The sequence below is a fragment of the Armigeres subalbatus genome, chromosome 3 (assembly GCF_024139115.2).
Source record: "Armigeres subalbatus isolate Guangzhou_Male chromosome 3, GZ_Asu_2, whole genome shotgun sequence".
NCBI classification, from domain to species: Eukaryota; Metazoa; Arthropoda; class Insecta; order Diptera; family Culicidae; genus Armigeres; species Armigeres subalbatus.
In genome coordinates this window covers 307374580-307399547 of record NC_085141.1, presented here as the reverse complement: position 1 = coordinate 307399547, position 24968 = coordinate 307374580, and the positions used below count along the sequence as shown (strand labels likewise).

General features: G+C 40.3%; 2 protein-coding genes and 1 pseudogene across 2 annotated transcripts; 1 reads left to right on the top strand and 2 right to left on the bottom strand.

The window, feature by feature from the left end:
• LOC134225168 (zinc finger protein 189-like) overlaps positions 1–17310 on the bottom strand; it is a 61648-nt pseudogene extending 44338 nt beyond the window's left edge.
• Positions 17311–20054: 2744 nt separating this feature from the next.
• LOC134225188 (26S proteasome non-ATPase regulatory subunit 5) lies at positions 20055–21832 on the top strand. Its single transcript, XM_062705058.1, has 3 exons — positions 20055–20351; positions 20415–21350; positions 21409–21832. The coding sequence occupies exons 1-3, from the start codon at positions 20182–20184 to the stop codon at positions 21770–21772; spliced, it is 1470 nt and encodes a 489-aa protein (XP_062561042.1). The 5' UTR covers positions 20055–20181; the 3' UTR covers positions 21773–21832.
• Positions 21833–22065: 233 nt separating this feature from the next.
• Positions 22066–23334, bottom strand: LOC134225191 (zinc finger protein ZFP2-like). The gene is made up of 2 exons (XM_062705062.1): positions 23194–23334; positions 22066–23128 (listed from the first exon to the last, which is right to left on the bottom strand). The coding sequence occupies exons 1-2, from the start codon at positions 23332–23334 to the stop codon at positions 22094–22096; spliced, it is 1176 nt and encodes a 391-aa protein (XP_062561046.1). The 3' UTR covers positions 22066–22093.
• Between the last annotated feature and the right edge of the window lie 1634 nt (positions 23335–24968).

Genomic DNA, 24968 nt, shown 5'->3' with positions numbered 1-24968 from the left:
CTTAACCGATTTTCTCGCAACAAGTTTCATTCGACAGGGGACAAAGCCTTGTTGATCAATATTGAATTTTATAACGATCCTTCATTGCGTTTAAAAGTTATGAAGAAAATGGTACAGCGAACTATAGAAGCACCATATAAGGTTGGTGTCTCTAAATGCGAGAAAGGCACCACCAACGCTAGGTGGATTAATCTGAATTTTTTTTTAATTATCGTTCCTAGATCTAGTATTTTATTTATTAAATTTTCACCTAAAACTAAATCCGCGCCAAATCCGCGCGAAACCCTAAAATCACTATGAAAATCCGCGCCAAATCCGCGAAAACCGCGAAATTCGCGAAATCCGCGCAGTCGTAACAACCCTGAATATTTTTTTCCGCTGGCATGCATCAATACATGGCACTTGATAGGCGTGCTTCACGTCATAGCTCAGTTAATTTAAATTCCCTGTGAAAAACGATAAAATTATACATACACCGGTATGCTGTACATACGTCGCTGTACATTGGTCGGTTTTCCATAGTGCACGATTGACGCAACTGCAGTTTTGTTTTGTTTTGCTTTTTTGGTACATAGGTCGGTCTTAGTTCCCATATGTTAAAGCGACGTAAGTAACAGTGAAACCTCAAAAATCGAAAATTCTACATACGTCGATTTGCAAAAAGATTAAATTAAAGAATTTTAAGATCTAACATCAGTAAAATCGATGCGTATTATATAAAGTCGCATGTGATTGTCATGTTGTATTGAAAACCTCGTTTTGTTTACTTTTGTTACATACGTCCTTATGAAAAATTATGCTTATTTTGAAAGTTCTAAAAGAATTTGCAAGCCATCAGCTGAATTAGTGAACTTCAAACTTATTTAAGAACTAGTACTCTCGGCAGATGTTGTCCTGCATAGTAGGCAAAAATGCGCATTGTGGACTGCCCATGTGAAATTTCCATACGGTTCTTAGTTTTAGTTTTTTACGATTTACTAAACCTTATTCGTGATTTTCGCAAAAGGATATATTATATAAACCCGTCGGAAACTGTTACGAACATATCTGCTAAAGGAATGAAGAAAATCCATCCTGCCCAGTGACGGGAAATGTCATATCGATGTCATGGGACTAACTTGCTAATAACTTTTCTCACAAGTCATTTACAATTATGTTTTCCATATAAACATGTAGCCCTCAAATAACCCGAAAACTTTTTCTAACAGGTAATTTCTCTAAATATGATATTGGCGGCGTGAGAGCCGAATTAGTGTCAGATGACATTCCGTGACATTTTTTAAATCTCGCTCTCATTGCTCACACCTTGTATTTAGAACAATGATCTGTTTGACAAAGTTCTAGGACCCTTTAAGTACTACATGTTAATCAAAAAATCCGAACTGTAAATGACTTTTGAAAAAAGTTATTAGGAAATTAGTAATAGCAATGCCATGATATTTTTTTGACATTTCCCATCACTGCCTGCCGTTTTCGAGTTATGCGGATACGAACACAGACCATTTCATTTCAACACAGACACAGACCATTTCATTTTCAATTTCAATTTATTCAATTTAATGGGCCATAATACATGTGTTTAGCAGAGATTTGTCTTACTTACAGCTGCTCTTTAATCATTTTCCAATGGAGAATTTGAGTGTTTCTGAGACAGTCTATCTGATAAGGGAAAATTAATGACAAAAACCCTAGAAATCAATTTGACTTATTAATCAACTAGGTACGCATAAGACCATTGACTTTGTTGATGCTTTGATTAATGTGTTTGTCAAACAGCAGCGTTTGGTCCATCGTCAGTCCCAGATATCTGACCTCGCTCTCCCATGGAATTTCAATTCCGTTGATTTTAACTCCATATGTAGGAAGACGTGATGGAGCTCTTCTTCGTGTGAAAAAGAATGCCTGAGTTTTCGATGCGTTCGTTTTAATGCGCCACTTCTGTACTTCTGTAAGAGTAGGAACCACCTCAAGCTTAATCTGTGCATGTTGCAGTTTACAGATGATAATTTGAGGATCTTCGCCCGAAGCAAGGAAAGCTGTGTCGTCCGCAAAAAAAAAAACACATACAACTCCGTCGACCTTAAGCGTATCACTTGTAAAAATGTTGCTGCTAAAAATGACTGCATAAGCTTCACTAAATAAAGCGGACAGTTAGACCCATGAAGCTTGAAAACAATTACCTCTTGCCAGACCGAGTCATAGGGTTTTTCGACATCCAGCATTATCATGCCAGAAGATTTTTTCATGAAGAATCCTTCCTTCACTAGTTTAGTTATTCGAGCTAGCTGTTGGTTTGTACAATGACCAGCTTTGAAGCCAAACTGTTCCGTAAGAATTATGTCACACGTTTCTAGATGTCGATTCAGTCGGTTCAAGATGATTCTTTCCAAAACTTTACTAAGGCAGCTCAGCAAACTGATGGGACGATAGCAACGTAGCAAAATGATGGGACGATATCTTTGTTTGGCTTTGGGATGGCCACTACGTTCGCAAGCGTTATAGACCTTAGTCAAGCCAAACTTCTGTTATCTCTGCTAACATCCATTCGGAATTGAGTCCGAGTTTCATCGAACGAACAGGATCGCCGCATTTGCAAGAATCAATAACCATTTCTCCATCGCAACGTCAAGTCTCTGCTATGCATTCATCTAGTTCTCATCCGGGTCGCACTTTTGACACCAGCTGTGAGGAAGCCTCTATTCCTCTCAACGCAGTCGAGCCATTCCAGCCAGCGACCAGCAGCCGTCCTGGCCCTGCATGTGAGTTGGAAGACGAGGTCTTCCTGACACCAACTTTCGGCAAGTATTATCAGCCATCATCTGAGTCTCCGTATGAAAGTTTCCCGATATCCAGCGAATCCATCCGAATGCCGTGCCTACAAGCATCACACAGTACTTCCGGACCTCATCATCAAGCCGCTGCAACCCAGTCATCAAATCGTTCGCCGGGACGCAGAATCGATACTAGCTGTAAGGAAGCCCCTATTCCTCTCAGCGCAGTCGAGCTTCCGCTGCCAGCGACCAACAGCCGTCCCGGTCCTGCGTCTGAGTTGGGAGACGGGGTCTTTCGAAATCATATAACCGGCAAGTACAATCAATTACTATGTCTGAAACTTGATTATGCATATGTACAACATGTGATAGATTTAGTTCGGAAAAGGTATTGGAGGGTAACCGCCCCTTCGGTGGGGTTTGATCCCACGACCCCAGTTCGCATGACAGGTGCTTTCCCTACTAAGCTACGAAGGACCTCCGTCGTCCACCGCAGCTTAGCGGGTACTGATGAAACCAAATTCCCAGCACCAGGTACCAGCCGATCTCGCGTGCGAGAGAACATGTTGTACATATGCATAATCAAGTTTCAGACATAGTAATTAATTTCCACTCCGGGTGGCTTAATACCCGGCATATAGGCAATTAACTTTGAATGTACTGAAGTACAATCAGTTACCAGTATCTTCTGTACCTGAGAGCATTCCGATTTCCAGTATTGCTACATCATCTCCACGCCAGTTCAACTCCATGTTAATGGATGTTTTAAGTGATAGGCGTGCGGTTCAAGAATCTTCGAATATACTACCAGAACGTCGGCGGGATCAATAGTTCTTTTGCCGATTATCATTTGGCCCTTAGCGATGGCTGCTACGACGTCTATGCCTTCACCGAAACCTGGCTCAACAATAATACCACCGTAAATCAACTCTTCGACGAATCATACTGCGTTTATCGATAAGATAGGTCATCTTCTAACAGTAACAAAAACACTGGAGGAGGTGTTCTCTAAGCTGTTCGCTCCTGCTTCAAATCTTGCTTAGTGAGTCCTCCTGGAAACTCGTCGGTTGAGCAATTGTGGGTCGCTGTAACTACTGCTGATGCCGCTCTCTTCATCTGCGTTCTTTACATCCCTCTCGATCGAATCAATGATGCGTAGTTGATCAACAGTCACCTCGCTTCGCTTAACTGGGTGGTCTCGCAATTAGGACCAAGGGACAAAATGATTATCCTCGGTGACTTCAACTTGAGCACAATCAATTGGCAGCGCCATAAATCGGGATTTCTCTTCCTGATTGCATCGAGATCCCTGATCGGCCAGACGTCTCGTTTGCTGCTTAACGCGTATAGCACAGCTGGACTGAACCAGATGAATGATGTGGGAAATGAAACCAACCGAATACTTGACCTGCTTTTCATGCAGGCCCCATCACCACTAGTCAAGATTGTCAGACATCATCCTCACGTCCAGATGCAACTCAGGATAAAACCGCTCCATAACTTCCACGAGCCGTCTGAAAGCATTTCATATTACTTTTACAAGGCCAATTTTAACGGGATGAATGCCTTTCTTGCTGAAATTGACTGGGATACGGCTCTTCGAGATTCTGACGTCAACCTAGCTGCTTCGACCATGTCAAACATACTACTTTACGCCATCGACAAGTTTGTTCCCGTGAGATCCATACCAGAACCGATCAAACCAGCCTGGTCTAATGCTCATCTAAAAAATCAACACCGCAAGTATCGTACGGACTCTACAAAAGCTAGCTATATCAAGGCCAATTCCGAATATCAGCAACTCAACGATCATCTCTATAACGGCTTTCAAAATCGTTTGCAAAGTCGTCTCAAAAATAATCCCAAAAGCTTTTGGCGGTACGTCAACGAACAACGGAAGGAATCTGGATTGCCCTCAACGATGACTGACGGTTTATCTGAAGCCCAAGCTACCAACGACATTGCTAATTTGTTCCGTACTCAATTCAGTAGTGTATTTACTAATGAGTATCTCGACCCGCAAGATGTAGTTATTGCCACCAGGAATGTTCCCTTCCCAGTAAGTAGTTGAAATCCTCCACGGGATGCGGTTCAGACGGTATCTCATCGCTTGTTATTAAACATTGCGCAGAGTCGCTTGTCAGACCACTTACTGCAGTATTCAACCTCTCGTTGACTTCCAGGGTGTTTCCGGTTTGCTGGAAGCAGTCATATGTATTTCCAGTTTTCAAAAAGGCTGCAAGAGGACCGTATCAAACTACCGGAGAATAGCTGCACTGTGCGCCGTTTCCAAGCTATTTGAGTTGATCGTTCTTGGCGAATTGACTTCAAGCTACGCCCATTACATTTCAAACGACCAACACGGGTTTATGCCCAAACGTTCAACGACCACTAACCTAGCGTGCTTCACTTCCTTTGTAATAAGACAAATAGAGAATGGCCATCAGGTGGATGCAATCTATACAGATCTTTCTGCTGCATTCGACAAAATGAATCACCAGATTGCCATTGCAAAATTTGACAAATTAGGCATAAATAACGCTCTGCTCAGCTGGTTTCAATCCTATTTATCAGGTCGCAATACGGCGGTGAAAATTGGAGATCACACTCTCTTCTCTCTCTTCTCCAGCATAAGTACGCTTTGGCAGATAAACAGCTTCAACAAGAATCGACAGTCAAAGACCTAGGTGTTTTGGTCGATACGAAAATGACATTCAAGGACCACGTTTTGCGCCACTGTTTGACCAATATTGGAATATTCCTCGGCCGTCTGGTCCCCGTATATTATCAGAACGAAATTCATCGCATCGAAACTATCCAACGCAAATTAGTCCGCTTTGCTCTACGACATTTGAGATGGAGAGATCCGGTCGACCTTCCCAGCTATAGTAACCGTTGCCTGCTCATCAATCTCGATTCGCTTGAGGCAAGACGTAATGTGGTTAAAGCTTGCTTTATCGGCGACCTTTTAGAAGCAGACATTGGCCCGTATGAATAAAAAGTACAGGGCTGTTACAACTGTCGCGGTTTTCGCGATTTTCGCGTTTTTCGCGAATTTCGCGGATTTGTCGCGGATTTACCCTTCCAGGCGCGAAAATCGCGGTTTCGTCAAACATTGTCGCGAAAATCGCGGATTTATAATTACACTCTCGCGAAAATCGCGATTTCCTCAATTTAATTTTAGGAAAAATTCAACATGTCAATTATTTGGGCATTTGCAATATAAGCAATCCGTCAAAGATCCAAACACATGGTATTCGAATAACCCTTCGATAGTCGTATGGATGTTGGTTTAAGTGGATGCATAGAAAGTCTGTCGAATTGTCAGATCGATCATACTGCATTTAAAGATACCCGAAATGCCGAGAACTATTTATTTTATTGCTTGGAACTTTTGTGCCACTTATTCCGGAATTACAATTATGATTACTTGCGCTGCATAGAGGGTCGACGATAAAGTCGGATCAAACGCATTAATGTTCACACCTGCAACTACCGGGACGGAACTGATCGCAGCTGATCGAACTGTCTTTATTTATGTGTTTTTGATTTGTAATATTAGGTTCAACACAAATGAGGAAAGAAATCAGAAGGATTCCTTTCGCGAGCCAACCTTTAGTCATGCCAATAGCAATTTAAATTAAGAGGAAAGCCGGACCAGAAGGGCCGCCTTGTGAGCCAACCAAGGGCTTTTCCGTGAGGACTGGAATCCTGGGATTCCTGCCACTCCTAGGGTAGTGGGAATCTGGTTCATCTGCATCCTCGAGTGTCTCGCAGTTATCTTTTTTTGCGCGATGTTCTCCGGTGGTGTGTTAACTTCATGCTGAAGGATTAAGGTCTAGATTGGGATGGTTGAGGTGATATCCAGAAATCCGAATATCGTCGGTTGAACGATAGATAGGTTTTTTTTTTCATTGCCCAACCATCAGTTGCGTCCAGTTTTGTACCGTGTTTAATGACTCCCACTATTACAAAAATGAACAACGTGTCGAGTCTGCCGTTAACATTATTCGAGTTTTTAAAAATTCGCAGGCCTTAGAACCGTGCCTGTCCGCCTCTGGTATCATTTCGCCTGAAAGCTTTTAGTCAGATTCGTCAAGCTTTGTTCGGGCCTCTGCTTGCTTTTGAAGAAATTGGTCTTTTATCTCCTAACTGGCGGATTGATGGAAGTACACAATGCAATGACTGATCAATAAACAGCCTGACGGATAATTTATGCGTCCATGCCCTTGTAAAACGATGGTAGAGATTAGAAGAAAACTATATAGCGTACTAAAAAGCAGAGTCTCTTAATTCTCGTGTATACATGGATGAGACAGTGTGCCATGAGCTACAAAAGCTCACGTAGCACCGATTCTGTGCGACGAGAGAAGCTAGCGCGCGCATAAAATAACTGAGTGAGCGTGTCTCAATGTACGTCTTATGAGACTCATCTCATGCGCTAGGAATGCATAGTTGGCGTTACTTAGGCGACGATATTATTGAATGAAAATTTCCCGCCCAAGCTGTTTTACACACCTCCGCTGTTGTTTGCAAAGGTTTGCCATGGCAAACAGCGCATGAGCTGATCGCATTGAGATGTCTCAATGCGACTCACCAATGTTAATGTGAGGTACACAAGCTTCGTGAGACTCGCGTGCGCTAAATTTTATGTGCGCGTAGCAGTCGTTGCTCAATCTCATCCTTTTTTGTACGCGTGCATGATGTCTGCAGTATAATTCAAATATATATAGCCCTTGATCTAACTGGTATTTACCTATGACAACAGACTGCCATATGCCCAACCAACTTATAAAGAAATGCATCGATACAACATCGAGAATGAAGGGTTTTCCGGAAACATTAAAAATTTAATTTCTTTCGGGCATAGTTCAACGCTGCACATATATTTTCTGTGGCTCGTGATATTGAAGCGTTAACTATGCAGTTTTGGGTATTACATAAATTAGCGAATGTTCTTTCATTTTCTTTTCTATCAACGAATATGCCAATAGATTAGAAGCAAAAATATTGAAATTTCGCATTTATAAAACGTGTTTTGAAGAAAAAAAATATTATTTTTGTTTGTCGCGGATTTGTTTCTACAGTCGCGGATTTCAATTTGCCAGTCGCGAATTTCGCGGATTGGAATTCGACTAGTTTGTAACAGCCCTGAAAGTAGTAAAATCTACAATATGTAGTTACTACTTTGTAGTAAGGTCCACATGTAGTAAAGTTGCTTTGGTATGAATAATAAACTTTTTCGAACATAGTAGTAAATACCAGGTAAATACTAATTTCGAAAATAAAAGAGTAGTATTTGCTACAAATTAAATCTGTCAAAATTTGATTTGTTTATGTTTTGTTATTCATGTTGCAGTTGTTCTCAACCATATTTATTGAAAGTTCAAATTCAAATTAAGTAAAAAAGCCTAGCATGAGGGAAATTTTGATTCTGGGGCCAAGAATCTTGATATTTTTCATCGCATTGCTTGCGTTCGGGAATTGAATCCAACGGTCAGTTTTTTCGGCAATTTTCCGACACGCTGACGCGTTTTTCTAATGTAATTCATTTTTACGCAACTATTTTAAATTTGGAATCTTTGTGGGTTTTCACGTAGATTTTTTTGAAGGTATTTTACGCGGCTTTTTATTCCTAGTCAGGATGTGTAAAAATCACAAATAATCGTTTATAGCTGAAGTCATTTTGACCGTGGTTTTTGGAATCTGCTGTTTTGTTACATGGATGTATAGATCGCATTTGCCGTTCGCCGCTTCTCCTCGATTCGATTCACTTAACAAATGTTTCGTCGAACATTTTACGTCCACTTCCAAAAATCAATACACTTAAGTCGGTTTTTACGTGGGAGACGTACCGTTTCTGCCGATCATTTTAAACAACCGCGCAAAAAAAAACTTCCAGAAAATCCGTATAAAAACCCGCGTATGTCCCAAAATTTCGAAAATAATTCGTCGCATAAAAACGACCGGCGTAAAAAAAACTAGTTAAAACCGACCCCATCGTATAAACTTTGATAAATAACACTAATCGTAGTAAACGTGCTTTTATTCATACCGTTTTACTACAAAAGTAGTAAATACTACATAATTTGTAGTAAAGTGTGGATTACTACTTTTTATTCATACGGTCCATTGACTGCCGACACCGAACGCACTCGTTCTTCAATCTTCCTGCATCCAGAACTAACTATGGGCTACACGAGCCCATACGAAGCATGTCTCGTCTATTCAATAGATGTTATTCTGTGTTTAATTTTAATGTGTCACGGGAAACTAATAAGTGCAATTCTAGACGTGTTTTATGTTAATCTTGACAATACATACTAATGTATTTAGTTTTAAGTAAACGGTCATTGGGGTGGCCTTTTCACCTGTTGACAATAAATAACAATACACAGGATTTTAATTTTACACGACTTTTTTTTCGCTCGTGCTTTTGATCGTGTGACTTCAATTTACCACCAAACTCTTCGCAACATGTTTCAAAAAATCCAGAATAAATCAAAGAAAAATCACATGATAATTGATATGCGTTAAACATTTAGGATGAGTGTAAAATTGAGAAAATATAAATCGTGTAAAAACAGAATCCAGTGTACAATACATAAAAAAAAGTACACCAGCCCTTTTCGAGGTATTCGCTTAACCCTTTATAAGGCAGACGAATCTAAACAATAAATTAACAAAAACAACAATAGGACACAATGTTGACATGGTATTAAACTCAAATGTATGTTTGTTATACATTAAACAGTTCAGAAACATTGAAAAATTGGTGGCAATATAGTTGCCACTGCCCGCCAAGCGGTAAAACATTGGTGGCAATATAGTTGCCACTGCCCGCGAAGCGGGACAACATTGGTGGCAATATAGTTGCCACTGCCCGGCAAGCGGGAAAACAGGCAACAACAAAAATATAAAAAGATTTTTAAAAATTTGGTTTTACGTAGAACCAGTCAAATCAAAGTACGTATCATTTTTTGGTGAAGAGTCCTATTCAGAAAACGCATTATAAGTGAAAAAAAAATTTTCGCTTTTTTTCTCCCAAGGGGGGACCCTTGGGAAAAAAACACAATTTCGTCAAAAATCAAAAAACCAAATATACAGAAAGGCAAAATTTTTTTCACGCTTGTCACGTAGTAATCTAACACAGGAGATTCAAAATAATTGATACCAACGGGAAAAAATATATCTTTGTCGTTTTTTTAACGAATTATAACTGAAAATTCTTCTTCCACTCGAAACTTACGATCTGTTCGTAAAAAAACTGTTCTCAAATTGACATTTCAATTTTTTTATGGCACAAATTCATCTGGGATGTTACTAGGAAGCAAATAAAGTCACTACATGTGAAATAATAAGTAGAGCTCTTGTTAATAATTAGAAAAAACATATTATTTGTTGGTGGCAATATAGTTGCCACTGCCTTATAAAGGGTTAAGCATGATGTTCCTTATCCCATCCAGACCAGGTGCCTTTTTGTTCTTAAGCCAATGGATAATACACTTTATCTCACTGGAATTAGTGAGAGTAGATGGTTCATTCTTTAACTCGTTGAGTCTTGCAAGCTCCCATCGTTTGGTTCACTTCTTCCTCTGTCCTTGAATCACTCGGGAGCGTGCTGTTATGCGCTGAAGCCAGCGTTTGTGCTTTCTCTTTATCAGAAACCCTGACTTGGTCTCCAATCCACAAAGAAGGTTGGTATTTGATGCTACTGCGTAGGTTTTTACTAATTCTCCAGAACTTCTTGCTACCGTGAGACAAGTCACGAATAGTTTTTCCGAAATTCTCGTACTTGTGAGCAGCACATTGTTCTCGTATTTGTTGGGTGAGGACGTCAACGACTCTATTGAGGAAAGGATCTTTAGAACGGTAGAATTGCCTCCGAAGAACATTCCTGAGTAGCTTTGTTTGGTTAGGAAGTTCCCGCTTTTTTGGAAAGGCAGTTGCATTCGGGACTGACTCAGCTTCAGCTGCCAACAGTGCTGCTACGAAAACGTTAATAGCCTCGTCGATTTTGTCCGTGGTGTCCAAATTGTTTAGCAGAACCGAACAAAGATCAAGTCTTCCTTTGACAATGTTTGTAAAGCGGTGCCAGTCAGCACAATTTTTATATTGGTGATGTTGTGAAACGACCTCTGCGGGGATCAAAAGCATTGGTCGGCTCGGCTAACTAACATCGAACGTCACAAAATAAGCTCAACAACGTAACACATACATAATACATATATTTATTGAGCTAGCATGCCCTTTTTTAGGAATAAATAATTGCCCTAACTCCTATTCTCAGCCCTAGCTAAACCATGGTTTTTACTCACGCTACAGAGGCACACATCCGCGCCACCGTCATCATGCTGTGGTTCTTCGTACCCGAATTTCGCACCATCCTGCGCTGAACTATCCGAGCTTACCGACGTTCAATTTTACTGCTCTTGCCGATTGGCGAGTTCGTCATGCAATAGCTTGTCACCCGCCGCCTGGTCGCAACAATTATCCCGTCTCCGATTGAGTGATGCGGCTATCGTTGCCCCGAACACTGCTGAACCTTGCGAAGCCCAGTGCTGCAGTTGCTCGCTGCGGAATGCTCGGTTGTTGCACGTGTTCGCCTCCCGGGACTTGACCCCTCCGTCCGGCAGATCCGAGGGCAGCAATCAACCCGAAGAGAATATCTGCTCAATCGTGATCAGCAGTCCATAAAAAAAAGCCCTGTGATTCGAAGAATTTCTTTAGATTCCTTATCTATTTTGCAACCAGATCACACTTACTTCTAGTGAAGGCTTTCTTCGTGATTTCCCGCTCCAATCCGGTATCGTCTCGACCGAGTCAACTGATTCCGTTGGATTCGTTGACTCCCAGGATCGCACTGATGTTTTGTGGAGAAGAATCGAATTAATTGGAGGCCACATTCGGATTATTCCTTCATTCTTACCGGAATGTTTGCTTTCCTTCGGCAATTCCCACGCTCCTCCGGCGTGTTTCCTTGCGAATTGTGCTCTTGCAAGTACTTTCCCGAAATGCTCGAACTGCAATCTCCCGACACGAGACGAATATCTGTTTGTGTGTAGCGAAGAAAGTTAAACACTTTTCGTGAGATTTTCTTTTGTTTGTCTTACCGGGTTTTATTCCTCCAACAGGCCCGTTTTCGACTAATACGTGGCTCCACGAACAGCCCGTCAGTGTCCCGATGCGGGGTTCTAAGATTTTGCGCTTTTGTCCGTCGCTGCGATGCCACTACGAAGGCAATCTTTTGGTGAAGTTCCACTATCACTACGCGGCTTACATGAAAATTTCCGACTGTATGGCGACCACGATTTTGCGGTGAGATTTTTCCGTCACTGCAGCAGCACCGGTGGCACCTTTTTCACCCGCGAAGCAACACGAACAGTGGTGCAAGTGCGGACGGCGAACGGATGTGAGAAACGCTGTAGCTAATTCTCGTTTTACCCAGCATATGGCGGCGAATCGGAATGACAGAAGTAATCGTTGCTTAAGGCTGCGATCTTTTAAATTGGCAGTTGACGCTTAGGGTGATCCCCGATTTGCGAACAGCTTGTTGCTTTTTGTATTCGATGGTGCATGTAGCTTTACGAGTTGTTTAATTAGGATGTTTTACTTCCTTAGAGCAGCATCAAATAAACTTAACGTAACAGTGAACTTGAAGCTGGTAGCAACACCACCCCCGCGATTCGCAGCATCAGTTAAGCGATCCAAGCGCACCAAGGAAAAGTTATTGTGGTACATGGAAATACTCGGGTTAAGCCACGTTTCGGTTACAACTGCTATATGAATGTTGTGTTTATCGATAAATTCGAAAAATTCAGCTTCTTTGTTTCGAATGGAACGACTGTTCCAATTCATTACTTTGATGATGTTTACATTATCCATTAACGGCAGAGCGAGAAAATGCGATGCCTTCGTTTTACACGATGCTAAACGAGTGAAAAGATCGTTTACACAAGAACTCAGAGAGCGAAAACAGATTCAAGTTTTCTGTTCTCTCGTTATCAGCAACATGTCCCATTGACTCAACAACAGCAGCAGCAGCAGTATAGAGACATTACCAACAGCAGCAGCAACAGGAGCTCCCCTCACAGCATCAGAAAAAGTCCTATTATGGGTCCCTATGAAGACCGAAATGAACGGTTCGTGGTTCCAAACACATTCGACGTAAAGTTGTTGAGTTTTGAGCACGATTTCCTTTCTTCACTCATTTTGATGTAGTTCTGCTTAACAGGGCAGCCCTTGAAGTTTGCTGTGTGGTTTTGGCTGCAATTGGCACATCGGATTTTTGTTATGGTGAATGAATCATCGCCTTCCTCCCGTGGTGACAACAAGCAATCTTTTGTAAGGGGTAGTGGGAAGTGCAAGTGAGTAGTGAGATATGAGAGGTGACATGTGAGAAGTTAGAAGTTGAGAAGTACGAAGTAAGAAGTGAGCAGTGGGAAGTAAGTAGTGAGAAATGAGAGGTGAGTTGTGAGAAGTTAGAAGTTCAAAGCGAGTAGTGAGAAGTAAAAAGTAAGATGGGAAAAGTGAGAAGTAAAAAGTTAAGAGAAAGGTGATGAGTGAGAAATGCAGTCAGAAGTGAGATATATAAGAAGTTATAAGTGAAAATGCGAAGAGAAAAATGAGAAGTGAGAAATGAAATGTGTGAAGTGAGAGGTGAAAAGTAGTGGGAAAGAGAGGTGAAAAGCGAGATCCACTCACTTCTCACTACTCAACATCTCGCTTCTCACTTCATAATTATCATCTCTCTTTCTCACCCCTTGCTTCTGTTTTCCTCACTATTCGCACCCTTCTTCTCACTTCGCAACTATCACATCTCACTTCTCATTTTCCACTACTCACATGTTACTGCACACATTTCACTACTCAATACTCACTTCCGTTTCTTAGGGTCTGTCTCAATTGGATAATTAAACTGAAATTAAACTTAAAAGTGACATTTCAATAATTACCAAATAACCCTGCTCGCAGAGCAAGATTACTTTTGACAGATATCGAATCATTTTCCATCGATGTCCTATTGGAATTGCTGGGTAGCACCAGCCATTCTTATAACGGGGTGATTTTTTAATTTTCGAACTGTCACTTTTAAGTTTAATTCTCCAAATGAAACAGACCCTTAGTACTCACTTCTCACTGCTCTGTAAAGTTTGATCAAAAGTTTTGTACAAGCAGGTTATCGATTTTAAAAAAGCAAGAATTAATAATTACTAATGCAATTACAAAACAATCTCATCATTTTGTGATGATTCTAGCACATTCGAAATTCACGGGGAAAAGTTAATGAGGTGTTATTTGTGATTATCCCTAACGCATCTTTGAACGCCTTGTCTCAAGGAAGCAGTGACTCTGAAGAGCACTAGTGTAGAATTTGACAGCGCGTCAATCTAAGCCTCGTGACGCATAAAGAGGAAACGCATTTTTTTAGGGGAACTGCTCCTAGATTTCATCTCATGGCTCCGATGTTCATCTCATCAAAAACAAAGTAATGGGATGGAACTTGATTTTTTTCTTATTTTTGTAACGGGCCGTATTTCTTTGTTTTGCGATGAGATGAATATATGTTCAGTGAGATGGAGATCGGAACATTTCCCCTACGAGAAAAGAAAATATATTTTAGCATATCCGGTTTGTTTCATTTCCAGTCGCTTCCGCCCACCGCAGAATTTCTAGAAGCCTGATTAGATTTATTAATTTTTTTAAGCCTTTCCTTCCCATGGTAGCTGTAGAGCTCCTACAAATTATACACCTTCCACCTTTCATCGAATTATTTCAACAATAAAAAGCAAAATTAGATACATCTTAATGGTTTCATTAGACTGATTATATAGGGTATGATGGGGCAAGATGGGTCGCCTAAGGCAAACCCTGAATATCTCAAAACAGAAACATTTTAATTCAACTTTTCAACATGGATCTATAAAAATAGCTCATAATCTGTAAGCCCGGTGTGCAATAACAAAACTCCACTTTTTATTCCATTTCGAGTCATTAAAGTAGAAGTCTATTTTTCTGTCAATCAAAAAAATGGCGGGGTAAGATGGGTCAAACAGCGGGGCAAGATGGGTCACCTTTAAATACTGCAATTAATATTGTTTTTATTCCCAATATTGAATTACACACAGAAAGATAGCTTTATTGCCAATGATTATATTGAATAAAAAATAATGTTTAAGCCTTGGATGAAGAAATGGCTCTACATTTAAAAATGTCTGCAAATTCTTATGAAAACAAGCCGTCTAAGTATAGCTTTCTTAAAAAACAAAAAATAGACATTTTCAATAAACAAATTAACATCATTATGTCAAAAGTAACATTAAAATGATTAAACCAGCAATGGAAAATATGTTTTGAATACCAACTATGTCCTTCAGTATGTGCTGACCCATCTTGCCCCATTTGTAAGTTCACGTTAGAATGTCTAATTTTCGATCAAATTTATTTATTCCAGCGCAGTTAGTATAACATCACCTACATTACTTATAAAACGTTCACTATGTTACTAAAAATGTTTAAATTTCACATTGCTCGACGAGATTACACATTTTGTAGAAAGTGTGTTTCGCATAAGAAACAATGATGAAAAATATTTTACCTTGCCATACTCTACCAAAATAAAATTTTATCATCAAATCGAGTGATAATAAAGTAGAACCAAATTATTCCTCCTACAAAGTCATAATCACCACATTAAAATGTACACGATGCCCAAAAACGGCCCTGACCCATCTTACCCCGTGACCCATCTTGCCCCGCCTAACCCTAATCAATTTTGCATTGCGGAGACGAGCCAGCCTCGGGCTGAAAGTCTCCTTAATAGACACACACAAAAAAATGCATTGAAAACAATCAAGTAACTATTGATTTACAATCAAAAACCTTTTTTTCGTTTTCCGCTAATTTCAGCCATTGTAAATAACTTTAGATCTAGCAGTTTTCTCAAAAATGATTCCTTCCTATTAAAATCTTTCAAAAAGGCGTAGGAAGGGAAAGGTTAAGAACCAAAAACATTGGAATAGTTTTGGAGTTCGTTATCTCTGCTAAAAGCTTGTAAAATCAATCCCTCATAAATTCTGGAAATTCTACATTTATCCTGAAAATCAAAGACAATTTATCAAATAATGTGGGGATTCGGAGGATTATGTCGGGCCGATTCGAATATAGATGTTGCTCCGATTTATGAAATTAACTTCACACCATAACTATTGTACAGTTCGTTGTTTCTCTTATTTGTTCCACCTACGATTTGGATCGTAGACGCGTCTCTGTCTATCGATACTTGTCTATCTTGAAACTTCGAGATGCAAGCTTTTTTGACCTTTCTGAGCAAAGATTATCATTGTTTTAGCTTCATGAACGGCAACTTGGCTCAGAAAAATGGCAGTTAGTAACTGTGAAAGTGTTTTACGATGAACACCGAACAAAAACTGTTTGGAATCATTACAAGCCATGAAAACAAATGTGTTAAACTTGTATTATATACAAGTGCAAAAAATACAACACCGGATAGGCAGGCCCACAGAGAAATGTTGATAAAACGCATTGTTTTCGCTAATTTAGTGTTGGGAACCATATTTTTTATCCATTATCGATTAGTAATTTGTGTTCGATCATTTAGTAGTTTGTCAATAACTCATTCCAGAAGCTAAATTTAAAAATGTGTTGTATGGTGGACATAGTGCGAAGATTTTTCTACATCTCTGCCTAATGGTTCGTTGTTTGAATTTTACTAGGAATGGAGTTATAGCTATAGTTTCAATAACTTACACTAAATGATAACAAAATTCCAATAATATGTTTAAAAATGTGTTGGAGTTCATAAAACCAAATATTCCATTGAGCTAGTCCATTTTTTCTAGACGAATCAAAAATCGAAATCAGCTATTTTCAACACAGTTCAAAACCATGGAATTAACGTTTGGGAACCCCTCTCCAATGTAAACAACGTTCATACCTTCTTTATAGTTTCCATCCGCTCCCGCAGCTTATCGTCACTGCGCAGGCAGGTCTGGTGCAGTTCGTAGGCTGCCAGTAGACGCCACTTACAGCTGCGGCAGATTCGTTCCGGAACTCCACCGGCGGCCGCAGTTAGCGTTTCACGCTGCCTAAGCGGAGCGCAGACCGTCACCAGAATGCCGAACAGGTTTATGTCCTTGTACTCCCCGACGGTGGAAAAAATCGATTCCATTGGTGTGGCCTCACCCGCCAGCGTCGCCGTTCCACTGGCCAGACAGACGCGACAAATGTTGGGCCCTGAAGCGGTCACTGGTTGCGGGCAGTGGCTGTTCGCAGAGCGGGTTTCCATTTTGTACACACGGTGTTAGTACTATTTTTCAGGATAATCACTAAACAAGTAACACCCGATCGGAATGTAAAGCAACGTTGCTTGTTTTTTTTTCACATGAAACAATGAGGACACACAGGAAGCCAAACGAGTGTGATGAAAATGCGACCGAAATTTTATGCGATTTTCTGCCTGGTCTGGCGCGATGCGCTTTTTTTTGCAGAAGTTGCAGTTTGACAGAACAACAGGAACTCAAAGGTACTCACTTCATAAAGTGAGTGGAACACTATAGTCTGGCGGATCGAACGTCAACCGAATTGACCTGTGCAGGAGCTCATCAAATTCATTCACCTAATGGATTTTGACGCTTGAGCGGGATATTCACTCGAATAATAGTTCATTTTGCGTTCATTTACTACCCGCTCAAACTTCATAATAATAATTTCTTAAGGGAGGTCTCCTGTCATTTCACCCGTTTCGTAAAATAGGCCTTTTCATGTGACTGCACTTGTTAACAGCCGCTGAACAGGCCTGCAAACCCGAAGCTGTCACTTTCTAATCTAATCTAATCTAATCTCATATACATGCGTATAGCCAATACTTGAAAGCATCCTGGAAAATGACGGTTTCTGAATTCCGTCATTTTTCTTTTCATATGGCCAGGCCAACTAAGGCTGTGAACCATTCCACCGATTCGTTTAACTTTTAGTTAAAATTTGACAGTTCGGTGGTTATTTCGCCGTGGTTAAAAATAACCCTGCTCCGGAGCATGGTTAGATTTGACAGTTCGATAGTTAAACTTTGTTCGCGAGAAAATTGCCGCCAAATCCATTTCGTTCCGAATAACTATCAATCTGTCAGAACTCAAATGGGTCGACTTCGGAGTAAAATTTTAACCACGATGGGAAAATAACCATCGAAGTGTCAAATTTTAACTAAAAGTTAAACGAATCGGTGGAATGGTTCACAGCCTAAGCAGTATGTACCGCAGAGATGACTCCTAGATATTGAGCGACTTCAGGAATACCTAAAGTCACTCAATAGCTTGGAATCGAGGGGAAAGGAAGAAAGCGTGGACCTCCCGTACCAAACGCTTCCAATAATATAGATACCTAATATATGATAAAAATCGTGTACGTGTTTTTTGTATGATGTATATGAGCGTGTATATGAGTGTGTATGTGTGTTTATATGTCTACACTGATAGACAAAAGTATTCGTCATGTTTTAATAGAGCTACTATGAAAACATGACGAACACTCATGTCCATCAGTATATGTATGTATTTGTTTATATGTATGTGTGTATAATGTGAATGTGTGTGTGCGTTTATGTGAGTGCGTGCGTGTTAAATTTACGGATTATCAAAACCTTACCTCTCCTCAATAAATCTGACGCTGAACATGTTTGAGATTTACATAGGCTTGATCGCAATATTAGCAAGGGCATTGCCCTTGATAACAATCGATCAGCCCCTGCAAGCACAAATATGCGCACGTCTTCCGGATCTGCAGCACTTTTTCATACACGCAAACTCGAAGCTGTCACTTTCATAGAAGAACTGTCAATTGACGATAAAATCAGCTGTTTATAAACGTTTGAAAACAGCTGATTTTACCGTCAATTGACAGTTCTTCTATCACTCTGAAAAATCTTCACGTCATGTTTACCTGAAAACAAATGTGGTTCTCATCCACCACACTTTTCACGTAAGAGTGACCTGAATGGCATGTAACCTGAACAAAACTTACCTTCGGTGAGTTACGTGATTTATCAGGTGAATCTGACTGGATTTTCCAGTACTAATGACGTGAAGTTTGAAAGTAGTTACGTGTTTGATCAGGTGAACCTTACGTGATTGCTACGTACTGGTTACGTGAACTTTTAGTGAAAGCTACATGATATCAGGTATGCTTTGAAATATATTACAAAATTGTTTTTTTTTAAATGAATGTAAAATAAGTTAGTAACTGCCAGCAGCCGTAAATAGGAAACCTCTTCGCGTTGCTGATGCGCTTGATGCGTTGAAATGCATTTGATGCAAAATGATGTCTCTAATATTAGACAAGGAATCCTGTCATTCGGCAATTGCACTTATCGCTAAAACACTGTTGGAGAACAAATCAACGAATGTCGAATGAAATTTATCAGATTTGGACAGCAATGTTGAAACTAGATTCTTTCACAAACATTGCTGCTATTTCCGATGTTGAACCAATCAAAAGGTAGTCCATCCTTGGACGTTGAAATCTGAAATAAATTTTTTATGCTAACGCTACCGAAAAACTGTAGTTCTAGACTTCATGTAGCTTAAACTTCTTCCAAATCACTTTTCTACGAATCTTCTAAATTTCATGCGACTTCCGTTGATATTTTTTCCAAGGAGGGAACTGGAGGTTCGGAAAATTCTCGCCTAGTTGCACCTAAAATATCCTTTACCTCTGCGAAGCCTAACTATGTTTAGGTTATGTATCATTCATTCTTACGTGATTGTCGAGTCACTTGTCACTTCCACGTGAAAAGTATGGTGGATGATAACCACGTTTGTTTTCAGGTAAATCTGACGTGAAGATTGTTTACAATGCTGGTTTTCCGTAAATGCCGAAGCTGCAATCACACTAACACAATCTCACTTAAGTTGTTTACGAGTACATACAAACATATTCACCAAGATTTTTAGTAAAAGTTACGTGAATTTCGGGTGAACATTACCAACGTCACGTAACAATCGTCGTTTGTTCAAGACAGTTCAGTTACGTGATTTTTCACGTGAATATGACGTGATGATTATTTAGAGTGATGAAAGTGAAAGCGTCGGATTTGAACGGTTTGCTCAGTGGTTTTAAAAAACAAGTGCAGTTCTGGCAGTGTCACATGAAAAGCCCTATAGCTCAAGTTAGTGAAAAGGCCTATGCGTGGGCAGCACTGAAGATATAGCTCGAAATCTGAGCTCGAATTTAGAAGCTCAATTTGTTATTATTTTGAAACGAATTGAAATCGAAGTTGGATTTGGATTGTTCCTTTCAGTGCTCATTGCGTTTTGACTGTTCTTCGAGACATTCTTGAATATAGAACTTATTTTTTAATTTTGCATTCATAAAAATTACTCCGGATAACAAAGAAATGGACGAAAATCTTTGTCAGGAATTGTTGGCCAATCTCCAACTGGAGCAAACACGCAAAACCGCATTAACAGAGATCAAAAACACATTAATTTCATCAAACAACTCGTCCATATCCAACAGCTTTTTGAAGTCACCAGAGCTTTTAAACTGCCTGGAGGATGCTAACAGGTAAGAGATTCCTTGTGGATAGTGCTACTGATACAAACATTTTTGAAATATCAATTCTTTAAGCGAACAAACGTTGCTGGCCTGCGACATTCTGTCGATTTGTATGAGCAACTTAGCCATTGATGAGTCCAGCGAGGTTAAGAACGTCATCGAAAAATCGTTGAGTCACGTCAATCCAAAGGTGCAAGCCTTCGGCTTAAGAGAGCTTCGAAGAATCCTACACTCATCATCGGACACCTTTGTTAACGAAACATTAATTCTGCTGGTGATTGCTTGTTTGGCGTCCGAGGATTCCAGCGTGGGAACGCCGTCGATCGAACTGTTGCGTTTGATGCTGCCTCGGTTCATTCTGCTGAGAAGTGTTCTGGAGAACTTAGATGGATTGCTGGGCAAGGGAGATGTGGTTAGATGCAGGCTGTATGAGCTGATTGTGCGGTTGGCAAAACAGTCGGAACAGTTGTTGGCCGCCGTAGAGAGATTTTTGCAGAAAGCAATACTAGAGCTGGATGGGAATGATGTACTGTTGCAGTTGAACATTCTGCAGATTCTGTCGGAGTTGTCCGAGGCGAACCATGGAATGGTCTACCTCGAGAACAGTGGGGTGTTCGATAAGTTAATGAGCAAGATTGATCGGCTGGAAGAAGATCCTTTGGGAACAATTTTGATCCCCGGTCTGATGAAGTTTTACGGGGGCGTTGCAGCACTTCATCCGGCCAAGGTCTACGAGAGCTTTCCTAAAATTATCGCCCTACTGTTTGAATGTCTTACATCTGAGGACTTATCCATACTGCCAACGGCGTACGATACTTTGGGATGCATTGCCTATCCGTGCGAGGGAAAGCGACAGCTTCACTATAAACATGGAGCAGCTCTGAAGAAAACTTTGCATCATATTAGCACTGTGGTTCGCAATCTGCCCAACGATTTAAAGATGCGATTGTTGAATTGTTTGCAGTTGATGTTCGCCAACGACTCGACTATGGCAGATAATCAGATTTCGTGAGTGATAGTAGCGTAGGTTTGATACCAGATGAATTTTTAATATGGAACATTTCAGATCAATTCTTCAATCTTGGTACGACAACTTGACTGAACAAGATAATCTTAACTTCGTAATGGACTACATCAGAAATCCATTTCCGGACATGAAGCGAGCAGCATTGGGTCTGCTCAAAGCCATCGTTGGTCACCGTTGGGGACAGACCTATTTGCTGAACACAGGAGGTTTTGTTGAGTATCTTTTAGATCGGAAGCAGGAAGCAGATAAGGATGTGGTGTTGGATAAGTACGAAGTAATTCGAATGCTTTCTATGTCTTCGGTATTCGATGAACAAACAGCATCTGACTTCAGACGATACGTGTCAGAGGGTGCATTCTACGTACGAGGCATTACCGAGGTTGCAATTGAAGGAGCTTCGTAAAAGGGAATTAGTTTGGCGTTTACATTTAAGACAATATATTATTCCAAAAAGCGCTTCGAACTAGCAAAGGACTTTTCTTATGGTTTCATTTGTGAATTTTCTAACAAAGTTGACTGTTGAACACTAACACAGTAATCACCCACGATGGTAAACTTTCCTTCAAACCATACGGGATAACAAGACCCCTAAGATAGTCTCGAACAACAAACGTTATTTATCCTCTCATGATGTGTACCAGTAAAATAGGGGAATAGGTCATCATAATCAGGGTAATTAATTTAAAACGAAAAGAATACTTTTCTGTACTAAAAACTTCTTACCTCAATCCGTTACAATGTGCATTTTCATGTGATTCTGCAGCGAAACTTTCTGACCGAAACCTCGACCACACACGAGACAAGCGTGCTTGGGCCTCATCGAGTGTTTCTGCCTCTGATGGAACTGCAGCGAACTTTTCCTGTTGAACGTTTTCTGACATTGTTCGCACTCGAACGGTCTCGCATCAGTGTGGCACATCTGATGGTTCAGAAGTTCATCCTTAGAGACGAACGCTTTCGCACAACTGGAGCAAACATGGTCCTTTACCACCGTGTGCTTCCGGCGCTTATGCATTATGAGATTGCTAGAAAACCGAAAATGATCCCCACAAATATCGCAAACGTAGGACTTTGTTTCCGAATGTGTTAGCATGTGTTTTTTAAGACTGCTTTTCTGGCTTGTCGAGTGTCCGCAAATTGTGCAAGAGAACGGCTTTTCCTGACTGTGGCTGAGTTTGTGATTTCGGAGCGACGCAGCCTGGCGGTAAGACTTTCCACAAACATCGCATTTATATCGGTCTGGATCGTGACTAGCCATGTGTCCAATGTAAGCCATCTTCGTTTTGAAGCGATCGCCACATCGATTGCATAAGTAGTTTGCTAAATTGGAGTGAAGTTGCATGTGGCATTTGAAAGACTTGCTGGTACCCAACACTTTATTGCAATAATTGCATACAAACGAGTGATTAGTATTATTTTTCTCGTTGCTATTCGGAGGATCGACTGAATTATTTACTAATTGTTCGGTAGGTGTGTCCACGGTATCAGTCTTGATATTATTTTCTTGTGTATTTCCAGGATGTTCTTTTCGCTCTTCTCCAATACCGTTATTGAAATCATCATCTTGATCCGAATTATTTTCCTTGACTAATTGGAGACTATTTGTTTGCTCTGATGATTCAATTACTGTATTCGACTCAGAACGCTCCCTAAGCTCTCTATCTGCTTTCAAGCAACGGTTTCGAAATCGAACAAAATGCTTTAAAAGTAAAGAACACCTGCTGCAGATATATTTAGGAAAATTATCATCTGCTGCTAGCTAAAAATGTAATAAAATTATTACAATTTTAAATTATATTGTGTATTTGGGTAATGTATTCTTACCTGCAGTGATGGGATGCATTCTAGCAAAAGATCTACGAATCGACGTTTCCTACTGCATATTAACGACTTTTTGAACAATGGACGAAATTTATCACCGTCTGAACGTGAAAGACAAGTTCGGCAAACACTGGGAATATTCATTAATCTACACTTCGAAATATTTTGAAGATTATGAAACTTATTATTATTTATACGCCTGCGATTAGATTAATTTTACTTGAGACTTTTAGTTAGCACCGGTTTGTATTTTTTTGTATATTATTTATTATTGTTTTTGTTTATTCTTGTTTGATTTTGATGTCGATCAGCATCAGCTTTAGCTTAATTTTCGAGTAGCCTTTCTGCAATGGCCCATGCAGCTTTTTGGCAAAAAATGTTGCCATCATTCTCCCTTCAGCCTTCGTGCAGTGCAGTTGGAAAGTATACACAGGTGTATCAGTGCGCGAAACGCGTTTTTTTCGGAGGAATAAATTCTAACCTCAAACATTTTGATTTGCGTCGGAAGTGCTCTTTCGGCCATTTTGATTATTGTTGACTTGTGAAAAAGTGTGCGGATCACGTTTGAATCAGACTCCATTGGTTTTTGACTCCCAACAAATAAGGTAGGTCTCGGTTCTGCTCCGCGGTCTCGAAAGAGACTCGTGGGTGGACATGGATGAGGATGAAGATGAGGCTCATAACCTCATAGATAAGGACGGATCTGGTACAGGTTACGAGTCGGCTAGCGATGGCTCCATGGCTCATCGCAGAAAAATGGAGTCATCATCGGACGAAGAGGGAAAACTGCAGAAAAAGAAAATTAAGAAGGACAAATCGACTCAGAACATTACGCAGACAACCAAACACACCGACGACAAGAACTTGAACACGACGAAACACGACAAGAAAAAGGACAAGAACGCAACCCATACGGACAAAGCTAAGAATAAGGACATGAAAAAGAAAAATGAGGCCAATGGTTTTCTGGAAGATGGATGGATTCAGAATAAAATCTACAAGACATTTATTATGGAACCAACGGACGAAAAACACAAACTACACATAATGGAAATAGCTAAATTTCTCCAAAACATCAAAATCACTCAATACAAACAGCTCAAACCCGCCGGAAACCATCGCTTCAAAATAACTTTCGACAATCCCAGACACGCTGAAAACTTGATCAATTCCAAAATACTGACAGAAACATACAAATACAAAATCTACGTCCCTAAAATGTTCCAGGAAACCATTGGCGTCATTAGGGACATACCACTATCGTTCACGGATGATGAACTTCTGGAAAACCTTGAATGTGAGCGAATCAAAATAACGAAAGTAGAGCGAATCCAAAAAATGGTTGACAAAAAGCTAGTACCCACATACTCAGTTAAAATTTACGCGGAAGGAGAAAAACTACCACAAGAAGTGGTGGTTTATACAATACCAAGAAAAGTTGACGTGTATTTGTTTCCGCTGAAATTCTGCTGGAAGTGTTTGCGTTATGGGCATATCTCGAAGGCGTGTAAATCAGATCAAACCCGATGCTACAACTGCTCACTAAATGGACATGAGGGAAAAGACTGCACATCACTCAATACCTTGTGCTTCCATTGCAGAGGATCGCACAAAGCATTTGACACAAATTGCAGGGAACGAGACCGACAAGACAATATTCGAAAAGCGATCGCATATAATAAACTGTCCTTTGACGAAGCCGAAAACTCTACCCCAAACAATCACAAACACAACAACGACTCCAATCACTAGTAGACTTCCCTACAATCACTCCACCA